This window comes from Struthio camelus, chromosome 3 (assembly GCF_040807025.1).
Source record: "Struthio camelus isolate bStrCam1 chromosome 3, bStrCam1.hap1, whole genome shotgun sequence".
Classification (NCBI taxonomy): domain Eukaryota; kingdom Metazoa; phylum Chordata; class Aves; order Struthioniformes; family Struthionidae; genus Struthio; species Struthio camelus.
Genome location: NC_090944.1, coordinates 115,622,587 through 115,644,714, shown reverse-complemented (window position 1 = coordinate 115,644,714; position 22,128 = coordinate 115,622,587). Strand labels below are relative to the sequence as shown.

At 37.1% G+C, this 22,128-nt stretch overlaps 1 protein-coding gene across 1 annotated transcript in view; it reads left to right on the top strand.

Annotated features, from left to right (window-relative positions):
* The window catches only part of USH2A (usherin), a 401,466-nt gene that overhangs the window by 261,166 nt on the left and 118,172 nt on the right, over nt 1–22,128 (top strand). The window contains exons 40-42 of the mRNA XM_068939839.1: nt 7,181–7,809; nt 17,841–18,175; nt 21,412–21,534. Of these exons, the coding sequence (XP_068795940.1) occupies nt 7,181–7,809; nt 17,841–18,175; nt 21,412–21,534 (1,087 nt within the window). The remainder of the gene's footprint in view (nt 1–7,180; nt 7,810–17,840; nt 18,176–21,411; nt 21,535–22,128) is intronic.

Here is a 22,128-nt window from a genome sequence, read left to right as displayed (position 1 = left end):
GCCTGGTGTCCGTAAGCAATTGTTGTAGCAATTACTCAGTGCTTGGGTTTAGTTCTTTTCCTAAATGGATGGCTGTCTAACATTTTTTTTGGATGTTTCCTAAAGACTGTTTGCACAACTGGAATACGTCTTGTGTTTAAAGCTGAGCAATTAATTCACAACAGAAATTTATCGGATAATTGCATTCGAGCTTCAAAAATGCAAATGCTTCTAGGGACACATTACCTATGCTTATGAATAAAAGTTCTGAAGTTGGTCTCTACATCCTGTTATCTACCTGTGAAAATCTTTGATGAGATTCAATTCCTTTCTTTTTTTTTTCCCCCTTTTTTTTTTTTTGCCAGAAGTGAATATAATAATAGTAAACTCATTTAATATTAATGGTCTGACTGTAATCGGTCCAACTATTTTATTGAAACTGCAATGGTTATTTAGCCCTGGTCAGATCATTCAGAGTGTTGTTTCTTCCTTAGATAGAAGGAGCGCAGGAGGATATTGTTTGTAAATGTGAAAATTAATTTTTGCACAAAGTAGTAGATGTAAAATTTTCAAATTGTCTTTTTTGGAATTAGGTACTGGGCAGGAAGCCTGCACAGGATATGCATTCCAATACAGTTCTTCTTGTATATATATGTAAAAGTTACCTACTGCATAGAACTTGGGTAGCCTTTGTGTAGTGGCATGAAATTTTACCCTCTGTAAAAACCTGACTGAAGTCAATACAGGAGGTAGATGTGGCCAAAGAAAATCTAAGAACAAGAGAAAATTAATATAATACCTCTGCAGTGTTTACTCAGTTCAAGTATTTTGAGATTAACAATCCCTTTACCTCTTCAACTGTGATGCTGCATCTTGTTCCTTAGCTTAAAAAAAAACTAATGTATTTCAGTTATAAACTCCACGTCTCCTTGCGGAAAATGATTTTTCCTAAAACATCCTATTCCGTTTGTATTGATACTGATAAAGAATACGTGCTGATGTGTGTCTAGTATCCAACAACTCTTGCAATTTACCAACAAAACTTTTAGTGGTGACAGAGGACTCTGTTTTTGCTGCGATTGTGGAGAGCTGCCATCTGTGAAAGGATGTTCAACTCAAGTTGCTAAAAACTGGACGATTGGCGTTGGGTATAAGTAACATTTCTGTCAAGGCTTCAATATATTTCTTATAAAACTGCCTATACTGACAGCTTGTTGCAGAACTACACTTAATTCTTGGCCCTGCTAACCAGGACACTTTGACTTTTTAAAGTACAATTTGACAGTAGAAATTTCCCATATCTCTTATTCTGGTGAAATATATATGTGTACCCATGTTCTCATTGAATTTTACACAGTGAATATGTGTCTTGTTTCACCAAAGCATTAAACATTTGTAGGAATAAAATATATACATGAGTGTGTATATGTGCATGTGCACCTGAGGGTAGTAGATGTAAATCAACACATCCTGTTTAAAAGCCAATACAGTATACTAATACAAGCTGACAATCTCACAATATATTGTCTATTGTACAGTATATTTTATTTATGATAAATATTTAGGGAACTGGGAAGAAATTAGGAAAAATTAGCAAATGCTGCCATAATCTGATAATAGAATGTTTTAATATAAAGATTAGTAGGTTTGGGGATATTTTTTGATGCAAGAAAACATGCTGTAACAAATTTTAAAAGATTTTCAAATATTTCCATTTATATGAGCATGACACTGTAATAACTGAATCAATGCATTTTTTTTAAAGTCTAACCTGCCAGTGCCAGATAACAATAACGTACATATCCTATGAATATTTTAAAAATCTGTTAAACATATATTAATAAAAGATATTTTTTTCAGTGATCTTAGTCAGTATAGCATCAAACTATTTGCTGCCAGATGAATACAAACAACTGATGAATTTCTGGATTAGATCTCACTTTCAGTAACTTGAGTGTAAATTTAAAGTAACTGTTGCAATCAGTATAATCACCACTGAACTGAGAGATCAGTATGTACCGTTCAAATGAGAGCAGAATTTCATGTGTTGCATTCAGAAATGAAATAAACTTTTCCAGATATAAAAATTAAGTCATTGCTTAACTCTTCTCCTTTGTCATGGTAAGGCATTGAACGATCTGGGAAGGAAGCTACAAAGGAATTGGTTATAGTTTTCTGAAGCTGGTTCTATGCCAGTTGCAGCATTCTTATGGTGTAACTTTAAGGTTGGTAAAATTATAGTGGCTAGTAGCTTTCCACCAGAAGTAATATTTGTTGACAGGGATAGTTTCAAAATCAGAAAGGTGCTTTTTCTTATGTCTAAGAAAAATCTTATCTTGATTTGGACAAGTTATAAGCTACCCAAAATTGTTACTTTAGAAAAAAAGCTGCCTATTCTTATCTTCTGAATGTCCTAGCAGCTGTTTGCAGTCCAATGACCTGCTTACGCCTTCAATGATCATCCCTTTCTCTTTCAGATGACTACATTTTCGTCCGTTGGGCCAGTGCACCCTTCCAGTATGCAGAGTTCTTACTGAAGGCCTTTTTAAGTGTGTGGCTTGCACTATCTGAGAGAGAGGATTTTTGTGACTTGCCTATCAGGCAGTCTAATTTTTATTTTTTCTTAGATAATGTGATTGCAAGTCCATCTGTCTTATTTGTAGAGAGGCTATAGGCCAGTCCCGTGTTTGTTCACAGTACGTAATGTCAAAAGTACACAATACGCAGTGGTAGCTCGAGGTCGTTACCTATGGGAGTTGCTATAGAAATGTAAGAAAAAGTAAATGAGATCATGCAAAGTATCAGTTCAGCTATTTCCTGAAGAAAAAAGGAACTGTTATTGCTATTGCACAGATCGCTGTTCCATGTTTCTCTGGCATTCACACCGCAAAGCTTTGGTTCCAGGATGAGGAAGCCTATTCTGCTTAAGTTTCTCCTCATAGTCCATAGAGAGAGAGAGGTTCTTCCACAGGGCAATTCAGGCCAGAGGGTAGATGCTGCAATTTTCCTCAGCTTTTGGAAGAGCTTGCTTTCTCTGCTGATTGTATTGGGTGTCTGAGAAGATCAGTCTCCTAATTGAGGCATATAAGCAAGATCCATATAATTCAGGCATATAACCTAATCAGTAATTAGTTGATGGGAGTCTGGACAGCTGTGGTCAAGAAATATAAATGGAAACTGGAGCAAGAGAAGATGAAACCTGGTGAGGTGAAAACGGGAATAGAAAGTCATGTGAAATATATGGCTGGGTGAATACCAGAAGGAGAGAAGAACAGATTAAACTGAAGTAATATTGTGGCATATGATAAATAGTACAAACTGCCTAGACCTGCCTATACGTTAGGAATTAGAAGTTTCTTAAATGCTAGGCAGAGGCTCTGGAACCAAAATCCTGTCAGAGTAGTAGGGGGAAAAGATCTAAATACTTTGAAGATGGCTTTTAATATGTATTTGATGGAGTTCATACAGACTGCATGTAGTCGTATGAACAGCTTAATGACTTTTGAGTTCTATGATCTGAAGTGATAAAAGCGTCCTGTGATCCCTTGTGACCAGAGCTACACAACATGGATTTTCTGCTGTATAGAGTCAGTAGTTTATGAATGACAGCACCTTTTGTTAATATGTATAATTTCATTGCCCACGTTCCTGAAAAGAGTAAATGATTCAGGAATAAAAGGCACAGAATGTCTCTTCTGCTTAGGGAGTGAGTTTCCCTGCAAATCGGGTATTTCTCATTAGCTTTAAAGGGCAGTAGTCCAGGTACATGTCGCAGTATATTAATGAAAGTATAGATTCCCTGAAAATATCTCCTTGAAAGTATATGTCCCTCTCCACCTCATGTCTGTACAATAAGTAAACAAATGTGTGTGATTCTAGTCCGGGAATTTAAAAAGATTAATGACAATTTTGTACTTTCATTTTAAGTAGAGTCTGAACTTTTGAAGCAGATGAACAAAATAGCCTGCCATAAAAGATAATTTCATTTGCCAAAATTAAACTACCTTCCAGTATTAATACTGTAATGAAATGGTTTGAAATATGAAGCTAGAATCTTAAGGGAAAAGATGCCCACAGTTCCCGTGTTCAGTAGTTACTTCTATAAACAATTACATCCATGTAAAAAGCTTTATGATTTTATTTTCATCGTTGTCAGGCTGAGCTGTGTAGCTGTCATACCTTGCAGTCTTCCCTCCAGTGACAACCACATTGACAACATGTTATACTCCACATTGATTTTACAGTTAAGGAGCTGATTGTGATATATAGGGATTTTAAGAATTCAGCTGAGAGGCTGACTTTTGCCTTTTATCATTCCATTAAAATTTTATAACCATCTTTTTCATGTCATTTCATCCATGAATTCTTACTTTAGAAAGTGATAGCTACTGCTGTGAGCATAACTTTTCTCATGTTCAGAGCTTTTTATGGTATTAGCAAACTATCCCAATTATAGTTAATACTCATGTTTTACATAATTGTGGTGACCCTTTCAACCAAGCAGTATCATGCTAGTTGATTTGTATATAGAATTAGATGATTCTGCTTGCCATTTAAAAAGAAACTACACCGAATGAGTGTTGAGGACCAGGATTTAATGCTTTCCCATCCAGTGGGGCCAATTAAGCATCTCTCAAACGTCTTGTTTGAATTGAGAGAGTCTTAAAAGTCTCTCTTTTAAAGGGGCATTAGGGATGTATGGGAAGGTATGCTAGCTACCAAGATACGCTTTTTTGAGGGAAGGGGAGTAGGGGGACCCAAAGTTAAAGTTTGACACTTCCTCCGATACATTACAACAGATTGTCTTTAAGGAATATGTCTAAACTCTGTGGGAGTTTGAAGCACAGGTTCAACTAATTATCATGAATGTGTCGCCTATAATGCCAGCAACTTATTCACAGTAGGAGTAAAAAGGCTTATCCATCCCCTCACAACAAATGGCTTGATTGTTGGGTTTTTTTTTTCTTTTCCTCCTGCAGAAGCTCACAGCATGATAGCTCATATATGAGGTATAATTAGATAAAATGCTACTATGTAGCTCAGTGGTAAATATTATATATTTTAAATTGTCCCGACCCCTCCCAATTAAACTAGCATTTGCAGCAATTAATTTTCAAGGTCTTCAGTTCCAAAAGGGATTTTTCTCCTTCCCTCCTATCCAGCAGGATTTTCACTCTGGAGAATATACATCTAATTCAAATTTATACCCTCACCCCTCCATCTCTCAGTAAAGTCTAAATAATGGGCCAAATTTTATTCCAGCTTATGACCTAATTGGTTTGCCCAAGTGTACATGCAAATAAAATTTGATTGCTCTTTTCTGCAGATCATTTTTTTATTTGTAAATTCAAAGATCTAAATTAATTCTAGAGTGCACAAGCATTAATATAGAACTCTCTCCTTGTTATCACTGTGAGCAGAACAGGATATTTGATATGGATGAGTTTTATGCAGTTGCTTTGTGATGCATCATATAATGAAAAATACTTTTACTTTTTCAAATATGAAGGCAAAAAAAAACGCTTGTTATACCAATTTTGCATTACTCTATTTCCACAGTCTTCAGTGGAATAATCCTGATTTACCTCTTTCTGTACGTGAGAGGAGAATCAGACCTTCTGATTGCTTCACCTGTTATTCCGAAATAGAGAAAGAATCATTCTTTGTGCTGGATATGTTTTCTAAGGTTCCTATTTCTCTCTCTCTCTCTCTCTCTCTCTCTGTTTTCACTTAAAAATTAACAGAAATGACTTTAATTTCTGGTGAAGTAAATATTTCTTCTTATGGAGTTACTGTTCCTTGTGGTTTTGACAGCAATAGCACTTCAGTAGGAATTCCGTGATAACATTGTTGACTACTGTGGAACTCAGCATATGCTAAGACATGTGTCATGGAGTCTTAGCATACACACAGCCTCTGATGAATTTTAAATTTTCGACCCTTGGTATTTGAAACTCACCTCCCTAAAACCCCCAAACCCAAAGCTATTTTAAACAATTACTAAATCCAAGTATATCTTTTTTTAAGATTTCAATAAAATGTAATGTTCACAGAAAAATCTCATAAATGTCAAAATTGCTATGGGCAGAATGGGGGGAATATAGTATTTTCTTGATCTGCGGTAGCAATTTATAGATTTCAGGACGTGGTTTATAAGAATGCTAAATGTTCTGGAATTACAGCTGTTACTGATCAGTGATTGAGCCAGATTTGTGTTATTGCACCATGTTCTTGCTTGTACCTAGAGAGCAGTAAAGCCTCAATATAATAAAAAGCACCTGCATTTTAAATGAAATTTCGATTGAAAAACTTAACAGCCCTTCAAATTGCAGAATTTAACGCAGCCCAGTAAAGCTTAAATAACACTTTCCCTCCACAGGCTGAGGGTTTTGCATTCAAGGTGACTTGATTGTGTCGCATGGTGAAATTATTTACAATTAAGGAATTTCTCTGGAGGGCTGCAGAGTATTTGCTGTTCCACAACACCTATGCAGGCATATGGTCGGTCTTTTTCAGTATTCATAGAAGCTCCTGAACCTTTATGATAATTGAATCAGTTAGAGTGCTGAGTGGAGCAAGCATAAAACCTGTTAACCTAAAGGTCAGATCTGTGCATTGTTTATTTATCAGTAGGTGAAAGAGCTAAATCGGCAGCTTCTGTCACAGTCACAGTAAAAAATCACCTATAATATTAACAGGGAGTAGATAAATTGCAAAAAATGGATTAGAATTATAAACAGAATGAAGTAAAATATTGAATATGTAATGAGAGATGCAATAGGGGCTTACTGAGCTGCAAAACATGCAGCTTTGTTATGACTGTGCTGTTGGTTGCAATTAGTAGCTAGTGCTCTAGAAGAATGTCAACAAAAGCTAGAACTGCAGTTCTATATTGCTACTTACCCTTACGCTTTCTCCGTATGCTAATAGCATCAGTAGGACACTATTGAGACATATGAGGAAAAAAGATGCCGAGAAAGGGGAAGGAAGGTGGGGAGCAGGGAAGGTGTGCCTACAGAGCAGCTTGCCTTTGAGAAGATAGCCATGTTCATCCCTTAAATAGCTGGGCCTACAGTTTGTGAGGAAATAGACTCTTTGGTAGATTGGAAGTTCTGTTGTCATTTAGAGTACCACTTGCTAATGCTAACTTTTACAAATCACGGACCTTCAGTAATTTTCATTTTCTTTTTTTCTGTTACAGAGCCTGGACCGCTAGATCCACCACTTCTATTGAATGTCACGTCAAGGGCAGCAAGCATCATCTGGCAGCATCCTTTAAAGCCAAATGGCATTATCACTCATTATAATATTTACCAAAATGGCCGACTGCATGCTACAGTGCTAGGAACTAGATCTAATTGCACCGTACAAGACTTGCATCCTTTCACTGTCTATGTATTTCAGGTAGAAGGATGCACCTCTAAAGGATGCTCTCTTTCACCCAAGACCCCAGAAATACGGACTCCTCCAGAGGCACCTGAAGGTATTTCTGCCCCAGAGCTGTATTCTGATACACCAACATCTGTAGTCATATCATGGCAACAGCCTGCTCATCCAAATGGTTTGGTGGAAAACCTCACAATAGAAAGGAGAGTTAAGGGTACAGAACAAGTATCCACTCTGGTGACTCTCCCTCTCAGTCATTCTATGAGCTATATTGACCAGAGTACTGCTCTGAGCCCTTGGCAGAAATATGAATACAGAATACTGATGAGTACTCTGCATGGAGGCACTAACAGCAGTATGTGGTCAGAAGTTACCACTAGACCATCAAGACCTGCTGGTGTTCTGCCACCTGATGCAGAAGTCTTGGGACCACATTTGATCAAGGTAGGAAAAATTTATGTTGCCTTATGGCTTTAACAGGTTTTCCTTGTAGCAACTATGTACTTAAGAGAGACATCTACTGGCTGAGCCAACAGATTTCATTGCTGCAGGGGCAGTTAAATAATTAGTGTCTGTCCTTTGGCTCAAAACCATTAGCTTCCTTTCCAGTTTTTCTTTACACCGGCCTCTTGGCATTATACTCCACTTTGGTTTTTTTCCTTATGTACCTGACATATTTTGAATATTACACTTGAATGTTTATTTTTAACTTCCTAATCAGATCAGAAAATGAACTACTACCTTCCCCCAAACTTGAAGACTTCATTAAAAGTCTAAGAAGTAACAAGAATGGTTATATAATTAAAACTTTTATAAAATTATCAGATTTTTTTAACAGCTAATGAATCAAAAATAGCATTATGATTCTTGTGATAGAGGAAAGAATAGTCTTTCAGGACTACCCAGGAAGTTTTCAATTATTCACATCGTTCTGTTGGGAATGAACTCTAGAGGACAGGATAACTACCATTGTTTTGGCTTGCATACAAACTTCATTCAAGGGAAATTAGTGTAACCAAACAAGAGGGATTTTTGTAGCTTAGAAGCCTCTTTTGTGTAAATACACACATGCTTCCATGGATTCAGTCTTGTACTAATGCCAAAAGTATTGGTACAGTAGCTTGCTCAGCAGAGCACAAAACAAAGGACATTTGCATAAGATTGAAGTTCATCTGTTAGATTTATTATTTTTGATATATATTTTATTTTCAAAAGGTAAACATAAAGTGGTATTACCAATGCAGTCTAAATAGTTTGAGGGTATGAATTTAAGCAGTAAACCAGTGCTGGTTTTTTTGTTTATTCACACAAAATTTTAAGCTATTCACCATTAGATGATAAAAAATTCTTGAGTTCTTTAAATTATGTTTTAATATCTAAGGTATTGCCTGTTACCTCCACATTTATAGCAAATGAGCTCAGTATGCCTACAGTGCTTATTGTAAGAATTGACAATGATCAACCACTAGTAATTGTGATGAATTACCACACTGATTATTAGAGATTTAGACTATCTACTTTCTGGTGATTCCAGAAGCAACTCTGCACTCCATTCCTTTGTAGATGTGTCTTAATATCCACCACAACTTACGGTAAAGCATTTTTTCATGGTTTTACTAAGAGAATTAATACTGAGTAAACAGTAGCCCTAGTTCGATGACATGCTTACATACATATCCACATTTTATTACATGAGTTTTTACACACTGGCTTCAGCTCTATTTGAGCACAAAAAAGAGAAGTCACTGCAACCTTTAATGCTTCAGTTAATGTGATAAAGGCATAATAATTTTATACCTTGCCCATATTTTTTCTTTCTCCAAGTGCAGTCAACACTCAATCCCAATTTTAAAAAGCCAATGAGTTATTAGAGGTCTTGTCATTCTTTACTGGATGTCTTCCTTGAGATCAGAGGTGTGGGCTCAGTCATAATTTTATTGCCTTTTCCTCAGCTCCAAACTTAAGGAATCTACCCATGCTGAAAGTCAGTTTGATCATTTCTTTCTTCAGTGACCAGAAATCTGGCAGTGCAGTTTTCATTCTGTAATAATTCAATTTCAATATAACAATGCTTTTTCCTTTTCTTTTTTTTTTTTTATTTTCAGATTTTGCTATCTCACCAAAGAGTTCAGATGCTTTGTTTTTTCCTTCCCTAGTTTATCATTAATAATTAAAATCCCTTAAATGTCTACACTGTATGACCTCTGGAATGAGTGGTGGTCATATTTTGTGTCACTGCTGCTCTTGCAGTCTCAGGCTTGTTTTTCCACCTGGAGACACAAGTCGATTTGGACTGTTAAGACTAACTTCTGTCCAAGATGCTGAAGTTGGGATGTATTTATTTCCATGGCTCAGTTTTGCTGTTTATTTTTCTTGATTTTAAATATTTAGGTTAAAATTTTAAAATCAGTTAGAAGTGGCAGCATTTAATCGAGAAAGTTGCTTATGTGTGTGCCTTTCCAGATATACTCTCGTGTGAATATCTATCCTGTAGTAAAAATTCCCTCTCTCAGTGTACTGAGTATCGATATCGTTTGCCGGGACTGAAGTAAATTCTTCTAGTTTATCTAGTATTTTATTTTACTTAGTTTTGTTTAATTTGATAGTTAATTTGATAGATAATATCAGTGATGTAGGTGCCTAAATTCCATAAACGGCTGATGAGATGAGAATACTTTGCACAGTTCCCGTGTTGAGGATATTCCATAGCTGAAACAACGTCCTACTTCTGATTTCTAAGACTTAAACATGTTAAGAATTCCTTTGCTTGCCAAGGACAGGAAACAATTAGCTTTAAATTCCTTTTTTTTTCTTTACAATGTATTCAAAGAGTTGAAACAAACGTATAGCTGTAGTAGAGCTCAGTGTACTATATAGTTGAAGAGACTGTGGATGAGGCCTGCTGCATCCAGTGGATTATTCGCCCTCTGCTCGTTTGCAGATGGGAGCACCAGAGGAAGTGACTGAGATTTCATCTTGCCCATTGTTTTTCCTACAAGACTGCCAGTCAGATTAGCTCACTAGTGGTGGGGTTCTTGCCTTCTCTTAAATTTTATGGCAAGTTCATGTTAGAGTAATAAGACTCTGAAACCACCCAGTGGGCATTGCTGTGGCACTGAAGCTGGCTTGCGGCCTGTGTGACTATCCCGTGGTAGGACACAGGACACACAAGAACAAAGTAGCATCTGCTTTCAAATGTTTGCCTGTTTTGCCCTGCTCTTTCATAAGCAGAGGGGAGATCTGAAGAGCTGATCTACAAACCAGCTGTGTGCCTTCTCCCCAGAACTGTGTTAACTTCACAGCCAGAACAACTGTGAGGTTTTGTGCAGGGATTGTCCCTTAATAATTGAAGGGTTTTCCTGTGTGGAAATAGAAAGAATCTGATCTGGGATGCTTTACACACTGCTGCTTTTAAGCTCCAATTAGAGCCCCAGCAAGGCATGCTTTTGCTCTCGGGTAGATCAAGCCCGCCACACCTTCGATGGATATAGCCTAGCGCCCGAGTCAAATCTGTGGAATGTAGTCTTGCTGTACAGTACTCTCGTCATATTCAGTATCTACAGTGGTAACTTAGGTAGAGAATGGAAGATGAGCAATCTTTTCAGGAGTGAACCAGCAGGAGATTTTAATTACCTCTTGCCCTAGAGAGAGCTGTCCTTCCAGGTTAGAGCTGAAAGCATTAGAAGGGCACTGTGGGAAAGATTAGTAAGAGACTCCTTTACCAAGCCAGGGCTGCGAATCAATAGAGGCTTTCAGTTGTCAGTGCAACCAATCCCTAAACCACGAGCACAAATATTTACTTATACTGAAAACAGAGAGAATTTATAATAAAAGAGAAACATATTTCCATTCCTTTTCTTAGTCGTGGAATCAATATAAATGATTTGGGGATGTGAAGAATTCAAAGCGCTCCAGTATAGTACTCACTTGAGTATACAGCTGATTTCAATAGACCAAGGCTTTCACTCTGCAAGGAGGAAAATATCAGCACAGCAGGTCACTGTCTTGGCATAAACATTTCTGAGGTATATGTGCTCCTTTTACATTTAATTTTAATCAGAATGGAATGATAACATTTAGCTTGCTTTTCTTGTGCAACAGAAAGCGTAAAGCTGTTGATAATTTTAAAAGTACCCATTTCTGTGACACCTGCGTGATATTTTTTAATATTTGCTGAATTGATAATGTTCACGGTAACAGAGTATACTGCGCAATAAACTGCTTTTGTGGCTGATTAAATGCCAAAGTGAAGTGGAGGTATTCAGCAACTGCAAAAGCCGTTTATTCAGTATATGCCAATGCCATGAACGTTATTCCTGTTACACAAGATTTGCTATACCCTAATGTGCAGAAGTATAAAAGAAATTGTTTCCTTTTCTTGTGAGGGTTGCAATTGCTATGCTGCTTCAATCTCACATTTCACACTGATATGACATTCAGGAAAGTAGCTGGGTTGAATAGCTTGAGAAAGAGGCTGGTTTACACAGTGAATAATTATTTAAAGGAGCTCTTTGTGCAGCAAAAGCATTATGTGACTGGGTACGCTGAGCTAAATTAACTAGTATGTAAATTCTCCAACTTTGACCACTTAGCTTTCAATAGGAAGACTTCCCTTTTGGTACTGCTGTTCTCTGCTGAGGGCTTTGGCCTGGGGAAGAGAGCTGTAATCTTGATTATTGGCTTAACTGGAGGCTTGCTGATAGTGGCTTATGGGACTCTGAGCGAGTTTGCGGGGTGCATGTTTGCCTTTATTGTTCTACCTTGCCAATCAGTGCCAGCACCTGGGCTGCTGATAGAGAAGAAGTTGCAGCCATTTTCTGTCGGTCTTTGCATGTTCTTTGCCTGCTAAATATACCTTTCTTCTGCTTGCAGTGGTGATTCTGTAGCACCCAACCGTCGTTCTCCTAATTTCTCTTTTTGCATATGGATTTCATATCATATCATTCATTTTGCATGGCTAGTTTCCTTTTCCTAACTGTTTTCCTCATGTTTTCTCTGACTGAGGAAGGGTTCTAGGCTTTTTAATTCATTGTTTCATTCTTGTTTGTTTTTTCTCTCAGAGATGGCAATCTCTTAATTTACAGTTCACCTACCATACTTTTCTTTATATTAGAAGAAGCTGCAGCAGACAAAGATGGTATTCTACCCTACAGACTGAACAATGTCTTGTTTGCTGTCTGCAGAATATTCAAGAGTTGCAGCCTGCATTCTGTCTTTGCAATCATTTATTGCTCTAGAGTGATAAACTGCTCTAGAGTCTATTTCTCAAATTTAACTACTAAATGGCATGTGCAGCTGAGCAAACAAAACCAAACAAGGCCAAATTTTAATAGTTAACTTCTGTTATTCATTAGCACAGAAGTTGGACAATAGACTGCTAAATACCTATTATTCTGGAGACTGCCTGCAATGAGAAGATCTGAGGGAAAGACTTCAGTTGTATGGAAGGGATACAATTCATACATTCAAACCAATTATGAAATGAAATACGTGCTATTGCAGGTTGAGAATCATCAATGAGAAGAAAGGTATTTGCTCTATCTGTTTCCTGCTTCCCATGGAATTACAATTATAGGCATATGTTCTGGAGCTGGGTTTTGTGTCACACATTAATGTTTATCATGAAGTTACTTCTGATTAATATGATATTATAGTAATTCCATGTTCACTTAAATCAGTGATTCACACAGAGAGAATTCTTTAGTGTTTTACCTCTGCAGATCACTCTGTGGTAAAAAATGTGGCTATTATGTTCCTGGTTAAAACCTGCTTTCCTTCGCTATTTCTTTCTCAAAATGCTTCAGACCGTAGTGGCCTGAGAAGAACACTGTGGGAATATGAACAACCCTGATATCTAGGCCTTGTGGGTTCAAGAGAGATCTGACAAGGCCACCTAGCAGCTTCAAGCTGGGGAGAAAAAAAGTATGGCCTTTATTCACCACTGTATTTGTTCCAACTTTTATGCAGGTATAGCTGGTGCATTGGGGAAGTTATTTAGGAGCAATCAATCGTTATGTGAAGATTGCCTTGTAATGCTGCTAAGGTCAGTGAGACCTTGGTTTATTTGCCACTTAACTGCCACTTGAGCGAGTTAGGATACTCCAGCACCCATAGGAACAACATTAACTTGCACACCTGAGGCTTTCTGTGTTTTAGCATTGTGATTTCTTGCATAGCTTGCTCATTTGGTGCGGGTCATACGGTGGGGTGGGCTAATCAGGATTTCATCGGCATATCACCTAGCATGTAACATAGCTTGAAAATTTTACTATGGAGGATATTTAGGATCATAAAGAAATTTCTTTCTGTTTTTCTGTTACTGAAACCACACGCTTCTCTAAGTTTTTTTTGTAGTGACAATCTGTTACTGCAAACTTGATCCAACAGTTCTGTGAACTGTATGTGGTGAGGTTGGATGTAATTCATGTGTGGCATGTATAAGAATACTCATCATTGACCTCTGTCAGGATTTGCTTTTCTGGTGTGATGCTGGCTCCTGATTGAATCCCAGTATAATTCCTGTTAAAAGAGATAAGAACTCATGAGGAAATTCATCCCCCAACTACTACTTTTTTTTTTTTTTTTGGCAGAGGACTGGCCACTAGGACTGTTCCAGTGGCTAGAATGCAGAATTAAGGTAGCAGGTCTTTGCTTTCAGTTTTGCTTCTTTCTGATACATGACTTAATCTGGGATTTAGTCTATTCATCTATAAAACTTGAATAATAATACTTGCAGTTTGAGACTTACAATGTGCTTTGAGACCAACAGTGAAAAGCTCTCAGTAGTGTATTTATTCTGTTTGTAGATATTACAAGCAGTAGCTACGAGAAATGAGTATAAAGTGAAGCCAGACATGCTGATTTAAAAGCAAACTGTTGAAGCCAGGCCTGAACTAGTAAACCGGTGAACCGTGTGCCAATGTCTCTCTTAACAGAGCTCAGAATTAGCAGGGTTCCAACTGCTGTAAAAAAGAAAAGATTTCCAAGGTTATAACTGTTTAATGGGGTAAAATGGCTAATTTCTGTCTCTTTAAATTTTGTGGTGAAGAAAATAAGGTGCTTTGATCTTTAAATGACAGCTTCCAGAGTCATTACATTGGATCAGTTAATCTCTCCCTGTAGTTACCTTATTCTGTCTTCCTCATGGGCATCCTCTTTCATGGTCTCAATGCTGAGCTTCAAATCAATGAACAAACTGTTACTGCTTCCAGCACAGCCTGTCTACTGAGCTTTTCTGCTTTCATGCATTGCCAAGCTCTGACCTCAAACCTTGGCAGAACAAAGTGGAGAAGAGGTCCAGTAGCATGAGGTATATGTTAACCAGGCTGGCTCCACCATCTTCATTTAGACTGTACTGGTCAGGCAGTCCCTTGCCCTTGACCTGTCATTGAAGTGTAGAGGCTACCGCCTTCCTTCCCTAACAGAGGGAGGCTTGTCAGAGACTGCATGTCCTGTCATTCCCAGGTGACATTTGTGATTCAAAGCAGGTCAAGTGACGAGTGCTGTGAGTATCCTTTATATCCCGTCTAGTTTTAAAAATATTAACCAAATCACGGTTATGGTATCCCCTACTTGGCATAAGATATCCACGCCTAGCAAGAAGTGAGTTGCATTTCTGTGTGATAATGCTGCTGACAGAATAGTCTTTTTGTTCAGCCTGATTTTCATTTTTCTAAAAAAAATAAAAAATAAAGAGAGAGAAATTTCCCAGTATAAATACTATAGAACATGTATCTTGTGTACAGTATGAAGTGAAGTATGAAGTATGTTGTTGACTAATGCACAACGATTGTCATGAAGTAACACCTGGGAGTTTTTTCAAGTTTTACTATATAGTGCACATTTTATAAGACTTACTTACAAGCTGAAATTCTGGAGCTGTGTCTGTTCTTCTGCATATATAATTAATCTGTTCCTTTCTGTAAGTATATAGCAAGTGTTGTGCAAGTTCTATTAAGTAATTTTATGCTATTAGACGTAAATGTATCTAAAATGTAATCTAATTCAAAAATAACCCCTCCTCCCTTCCATGAAATAAAACAAATTTTGATACAATGTGAACATTTTTAGACAATTTTCTATTTTAAGAGTATAGTACCAGGAAAGCATTTAACATATACATATGGTTAATTTATTGAGCTATAACTACATATAGAACATTTAGTGCTTTTATTAGAAGCCCCCTTGCATTAATCAACAAATAGGATATTTTTCACTGATAAGTAATGACAGTTTTATTGTATTAATATTCCAAAGAAAGACCTAGACTATATTGCGTTTCGTCACACTCCATTGAGGCTGAACTTTGGGACAGGTGTTGCACCTCAAAAAAGAACAATATGATCATATCTGAAGAAATGTGTGTGTTGCTGTAGTGTGTTAGACCCGTGGTCCCTAAAGCCTTCTGTGCTTCTTCCAGCGACTTCAAAGGCATGTCCCTGAAAAGAAAAGTGAGCTGGGTACATTCCCCTCTTTGTGTGACATATACAGCGCCTCCTGTCAGTGTGTGCAGGGTGGAAGCAGCAAAAAGCATTGGTTCTGAAAATAGCATCTGAAGTTCAGTAGCCTGAATGCTTTCCACCTGCATTTGAAAACAAATTTTTGTATTATCTGCTTTAATCATCCATCCTTCTATGCTTCTTAAACCTAGGACGAGATTGCACAGACTTTGCAAAAAGTTTCACTCAATGTCTGTGAGAGATGCAGAATTGGTTCCCGCCTTCTGTGCAATTTTGCGTTGCTTTATTAATCATATTTTCTTTATTTGCTTGATCATGAGTTGGGGCCAGTAGTAACAGAAATCTGAATACAGCATTTGATAATTAGCCAGAGCTAAGTCCTTCCTATGTGGGCACCAATAATCTTGTTTGTGCTGTCTGTACTCAAGATCACCCTGTTGCTAATTCTCTGTTTAATAGTATTCCAGATTCTGTTATCAAAAACCTTCAGCTTTCTCCAGTACTTTGCTGCCAGGTTTCTTATGAGTCTGAAGGCCTAAGAGGTTCTTCTGTACCTAAGATATAACATTTCCTAATCCTTAAGGGTCCATCAAAAATCGTTTTATAAGTCAAGCTTCTATGTTTCCATTGCCATATGCAACTGTTCATATACCTTCTTAAAGATACTCACTTTGGAGACTTGAGAGAATTAAGGAAAAAGTTCAGCTTAAAGTATCTTGGTACTACTGTTTAACACGTCATTGTTATCTTTATTTTATTCTGCACCTATCTTCATCTAGATGTCCTCTGCTTCTGCATTCTTTGTAATCTTGCATTCAGTCCTTAATTATACCATGCCTTGGAGGAAAAGAGGCAACGACTGTTATATATGAGTGGGTCAATAGCAAGGAAAGCAGTCAGAGCGATGAACAAAGCAAAGCCACTGCACTTCCCGCACGGGGAGTTCTAGAGCAAGGAGGATTAACAGATGTAGTTAGCTAACTTTATGAAACTCTGACATTCTTAACATAGTTACATATTTCCCCTTTATGTCAGTCTGAAGTTCCCTCTTTCAAAATGCAGTGGTTAAAAAGCCTTAAAAAAAGGCTGGGAACATGCTTGTACTGTATTCCTCACTGGATTTGGTAAGAATGAATAAAGAGAATAATGTATATTAAAAAAACTCTAGCCTCAGTTCAGTAAGAACAGAATTGTGAGTCCAAACAGAAGAATTAATTTGACAAAATCTTAAAAATGATTGACAATGAATCAGCCATATTTTTCTTGAGTTTTTTTTGGTTTTGGTTTTGCAAATGGATAAATCAAATCGAAACTGCAGTAATTGTAGCAGTGTATATAAAACTGTACCATAAATTCCATATGTAATTTCCAGTTTTTCTTCTCTAAATTTTTCTCAGCATAATTGTGTCCTACTAACAATGGAGAATTATATCTGTTAATCTGATACTTGCCATTATAATTTATAATAGAAAAATAAAGGGGGGAAAATAGCATACTTTGTCGTGCAAAGAGTGTGGACAGACTCTTTTTTCTCATAGGAGTTAATGCCATTATACATTTCTGAAAATTATTCCCCCCCCAAAATTTTTCTTTTTACTCTGCCAGTAATAGATCAGTGTACCAGGCAACACACCCTACGGAAACAAATGACAAGTAGTGATACTTACGAAAGTTAGTGTATTTTGCTAATGCATCTGAACACGTCGTGGAATTTAGAGTGGAGAAGTGGAGCATTCCCACTTTACTAGTGAAGCCAAACAGTCGATTTTCAATGGCACAACTGCTGCTTAGTTACCTAATCTTCGCTAAATTAAAGGAGATTAGATTTCTAACTGATGTACCTTTAAAAATTGAATCCCAGTTACCTGGGCAAGGTCACTCACAAAGTCTGTCTTTACAAAGAAATAAAAGAACATCTGGATATCCCAGTTGTGTCCATTTATAGCATATTATTTTTGTATTTCTGCATTCGGATTGTAAGAATTCTGTATTTTGTCTCCTCCCCTCCCCTTTCAGGTCTCTTGGAAACCTCCTCTCATACAGAATGGAGAAATCCTTAACTATGAGATTCGCATGCCTGATCCAAGAATTATCATTACTGGGAATACTTCATCAACTTTAAGTCATTTGGTGACTAATCTTATACCCTATACAAACTACTCAGTCACTGTAATAGCATGTTCCGGAGGTGATGGCTTTCTAGGAGGCTGCACGGAAAGTTTACCTACCAATGTGACTACACATGCAACAGTTCCCCAGAGTATTAGTCCATTGTCTGTGACTCCAGTCAGTGAGTCGCTCATTGCCGTTTCTTGGCGGCCACCCCTAAGGCCTAATGGCCCTCATCTGAGGTAAGCTTTCTGTTGCAGCAGAGATGACAGCTTTCTTCTCCTTACCTAAATCTGACTCAGAAAAATCTGGGGGATGCAAACTTTATGATGGGATCTCTTATTTCTCCTGACTTTTCAAAGTTCCTCTTTAGGGTTCAGGAGTCATGAGTGGACTCATGTAAAGTGGATATGTCTAGAGGGAGATTTGAATCTTCTTGCGCTTATTTTGTGCACGTGTGGCCTCGGTGCTGTGGGATTTACTTTTTAGAACAGAGTTAAGAATTTTAAGTGTTTCAGAGCAGCGCTGTCTGAAGAGCTAGAAGGAATAAACACAGGATCTTAACAAAGCCATAACTGCTGTGGGCTGCAGCACCAGGCACTTTTTGGTGGTGAGTTCAGGCAACACATTGCATCAACAAAATGACAAAATATAAGATCTCTGTGAACACGAGTGTTCAGCACATCCGATGTTCTGCGTGGGTTATTCCAGATGAAGAGAAATTGACCATTTGGTATTGTGATGACACAAAGTAAGCTCTAGAACTTAACTGATAAATGAATTGCAAATTAATGACTGTGTGAGAAAAGCAGAAATTAAAATGCTACAAGTTTAGGGGCAGAGATAAAAACTAGAAATGCGAGGAAGTGCTGGGTAAAGCAGGCTGCATTGCTCCACAGGAACTGGAGAAAGGCATCTTTTCTGACGTTGTCTGGAATGATGGTGTGGGGTCCTGATTTGAATCTATGATTACTGAGTACATATAAATGTCTGTTTGAGTGAAAAAAAAAAAAAATTGTAAAGACAAATATATATTTATACACAAAATAAATATCAAACTGAAATCTTTCATTCTAATGCTTTAAGATATTGTGAAACATTGCGCATAGAATTATATCCATAATATACTCCATATATGCTCCATATGTTCTGGTTAGTAGCACTCTAGATGCCTTGATAGGCTCAATAATTATCATGTAATGCCTTTTCAGTTGCATATATTATTACCCCACAGTAGCTTGACTCTTTCTTCAGGCTTAATTACGGCACACTACAACTGAATGAAATGATGATTACTGTACAGTAAAATTTGCAGATTTGAAAAGCGGTCTCTGTTATTCTGAGGTTAACAACATGACAATTTTACCATAGATTATTGAAGTAAGTCAGCACGACCTACATCTTCAAACTTCATTTCCTTCATGGTGTGCCATGCTGCCCTCAACAAGAACAACCACTGAAGCAGCTGCTCTGTACAGCATGATGGAGCAAGAAGTCTGCAGCAAGCAGAGTAGCAGCAGCAGCTGCCAGTGGGGGTGATTTACACTCCATCACCATTGAGTGTTCAAAAAGATTTTGATGCTTTTCATGACTTGTCTATGAATTATATTGGACAGAATATGCCAGGACTATTCCTAATAGTACTGTAATGTTCTGTCTTTGGGTTATGTTGACACTGATGAACCACTGATGTGAGAGTTATTCTTGGGGTATGAAGTCATTTGAATATTTTTATGAAATTGCAGTTTAATTAGTTTTTATTATTTAATATTTGAGATTTTATTCCCAAGTGCTACAGTAATTTGGTTTAGCATCACTAGGTCAGTGGTGCAATGCTTGTTTATCCATATTGAGGTTTATTCTCTAAAATTAAGGGAGAAAGTTAGCTGAAAGTCGCACTTGAACATCCAAGTTTCCATGGAGCATGAGAATTCTTAGCTCTTTTGTAAAACAGCTTCTCAGGAGATTTCTGCTGTGAAGCAGTGCAGAATCGCTATAGGCAGTACCTATCAACTACCTGCTTAATTCAGGATCTCAAATCTGGAATGCTATTGTGCAACATTTCCTCATCAAACTGGAGGTGATCTTAACAGAAAAAGATAAAAGTCGAATTGCACATAAACCCAGTGGTCAGAAAGATCATTCACAGAACGGTGAACCTCATCAAGGCTTAGTATTCTACAGAATGCTTAAACACAGAAGGAAACATTTCCAGAAATAAGAGCTTGAAGTGAGAGTCCTTAAGATCTGCATGAGTGTCCACATACTTTTGATGGGATTTTAAAAGATGGTACCTTTCGAACTGGGGTGGGATACACAGCAGCTCAGAATTTCAGGGAATTGCGTTGCATATTTAAGTGACTAAGTATGTCTATGCTCTAACTTGCTGGGTATCAGCGGAAACACTGTTGTAACTGTAGTTTGATTAAAACTGCAGCTCATCAGTCAAAGCAATTCCAAGTGGTTCTGCAACTGCTAGGGAATAAACATCTGGTGCCTTACGAAAGAAAACACTGCCATCAAACTGAAACAAAAGTCCCGTTGAAAAGTCCTGTGGAATTTAATAAAGAATAATAGTCTTAGTAGGTTCTAAACAACTCTATATAATTTTGTTTCCTCTGGGATATAATTTTCTATTTAATTGGGGAATGCAAAATATAATGTTATCCCCTTTAATTTGTATAGACATGAAGAGCTTTAATCTTTGTTGAATTCCATAAGGTTTTTGTATGAAAGATGACAAAGAGTGAGTAATGCAGAATGGACGGAAGACGTTATCTGAATCAAGAGTGTCTCATGGCTCACTTGATGAAAGATGGGCCTTAGCTGACCTACTTTTTGGAGCAGAGACAGGAATACAACTTCAGATACCAAATAAAACTGAGATGTAATAATTTGGTCTTTCAAGCTTACATCATGAATGTCTACCCAAATAAAAAAGGTGCCTCCCTAAGCTCTATAAATGGCTGGGCTACCTCTTTCCATGACTATCTGTCACTTGTAATTAACACTGTAATTATGAACAAACATGCATTAAATATAATACACTCTTAATGTGCTACTACCAGTAAAATAGTAATAGAAATGCTATATATTTCAGTTCGTTTGCTAAAGAGACCTTGCCATTTCCTATGCTGGAACAGTCTGAGCATGTCGGATGACATCAGTCAAGTGTACATAAGACACTGTTACTAGGCTATTTGGACTTAAGCTTCATAGCTTTTTCACTAGTTTAGAATTTGTAAATCATTGAAAACACTTGTTCTTTCAAATGAAAGTGCTTCATTTTCCATTTTCAAAGTAGCTTTTTAAAGTAATTGAATCTTTTAAATCATGAAACATTAGAAAGAGTGTTTACCTCAGAAACTTTACAGCTGTAAAAACAAAATAACGTGTGGCTTTAAAAAAAGAAAACTGATTTTTTGTGTAATAACATTAGTTGAGATAATCCTGGTGTTCTGCTTGTCTTTTGTGTTAGATATGAGCTCCTGAGACGTAAAATCCAGCAACCACTTGCATCAAATCCCCCTGAAGATTTAAATCTGTGGCACAATATTTACTCAGGAACTCAGTGGTTTTATGAAGATAAGGGTCTTAGCAGGTGAGATTACAAAAACTATGAAAACAAATGCTGGCATTTCATATGGTGTATGTTTAATAGTTCAAAGTATTTCTTGTGTCTTTATGTTGTGAATATACCAATTATGTAATGAAATATTTTCTGTCATCATGTATAGTATTAAGAATTCTAATATGCAGGGATTTATTATTCTGTCATTCTTGAATCTTTTATATATTTCATTTTTGTATATTGCTATAAAATCCAAATGAAAATAAAGATCTTGTGAAATTTTAGCGTTGATATGCTCATGCAGTCAAACCATTTAGAGGTATATGTGTGTATACATGCTCTAGATTGGTGTGTTGTCAAAGTCAGGCCATAGGCAGAATGAACATTTGAGGAGTCCTAGTTGGGATACATTTGAAACTTGGTTTCAGTATTGTTTTTTTAACTTGTTTTTAAAGTGCAAGTTAACGATTGTTTTAATATCTCTGTAATCAGTGACAGTATTTAATACACTCACAGTGGATGTCATTTAAGGCAGCTTTGGGTAAGCTCCATCATAGTTAAATGTAGGGTGTTGTGAGTGGGGAAGCGAAGGGGTGAGTTCTCTCTCTCAGTGTGTTATGGACC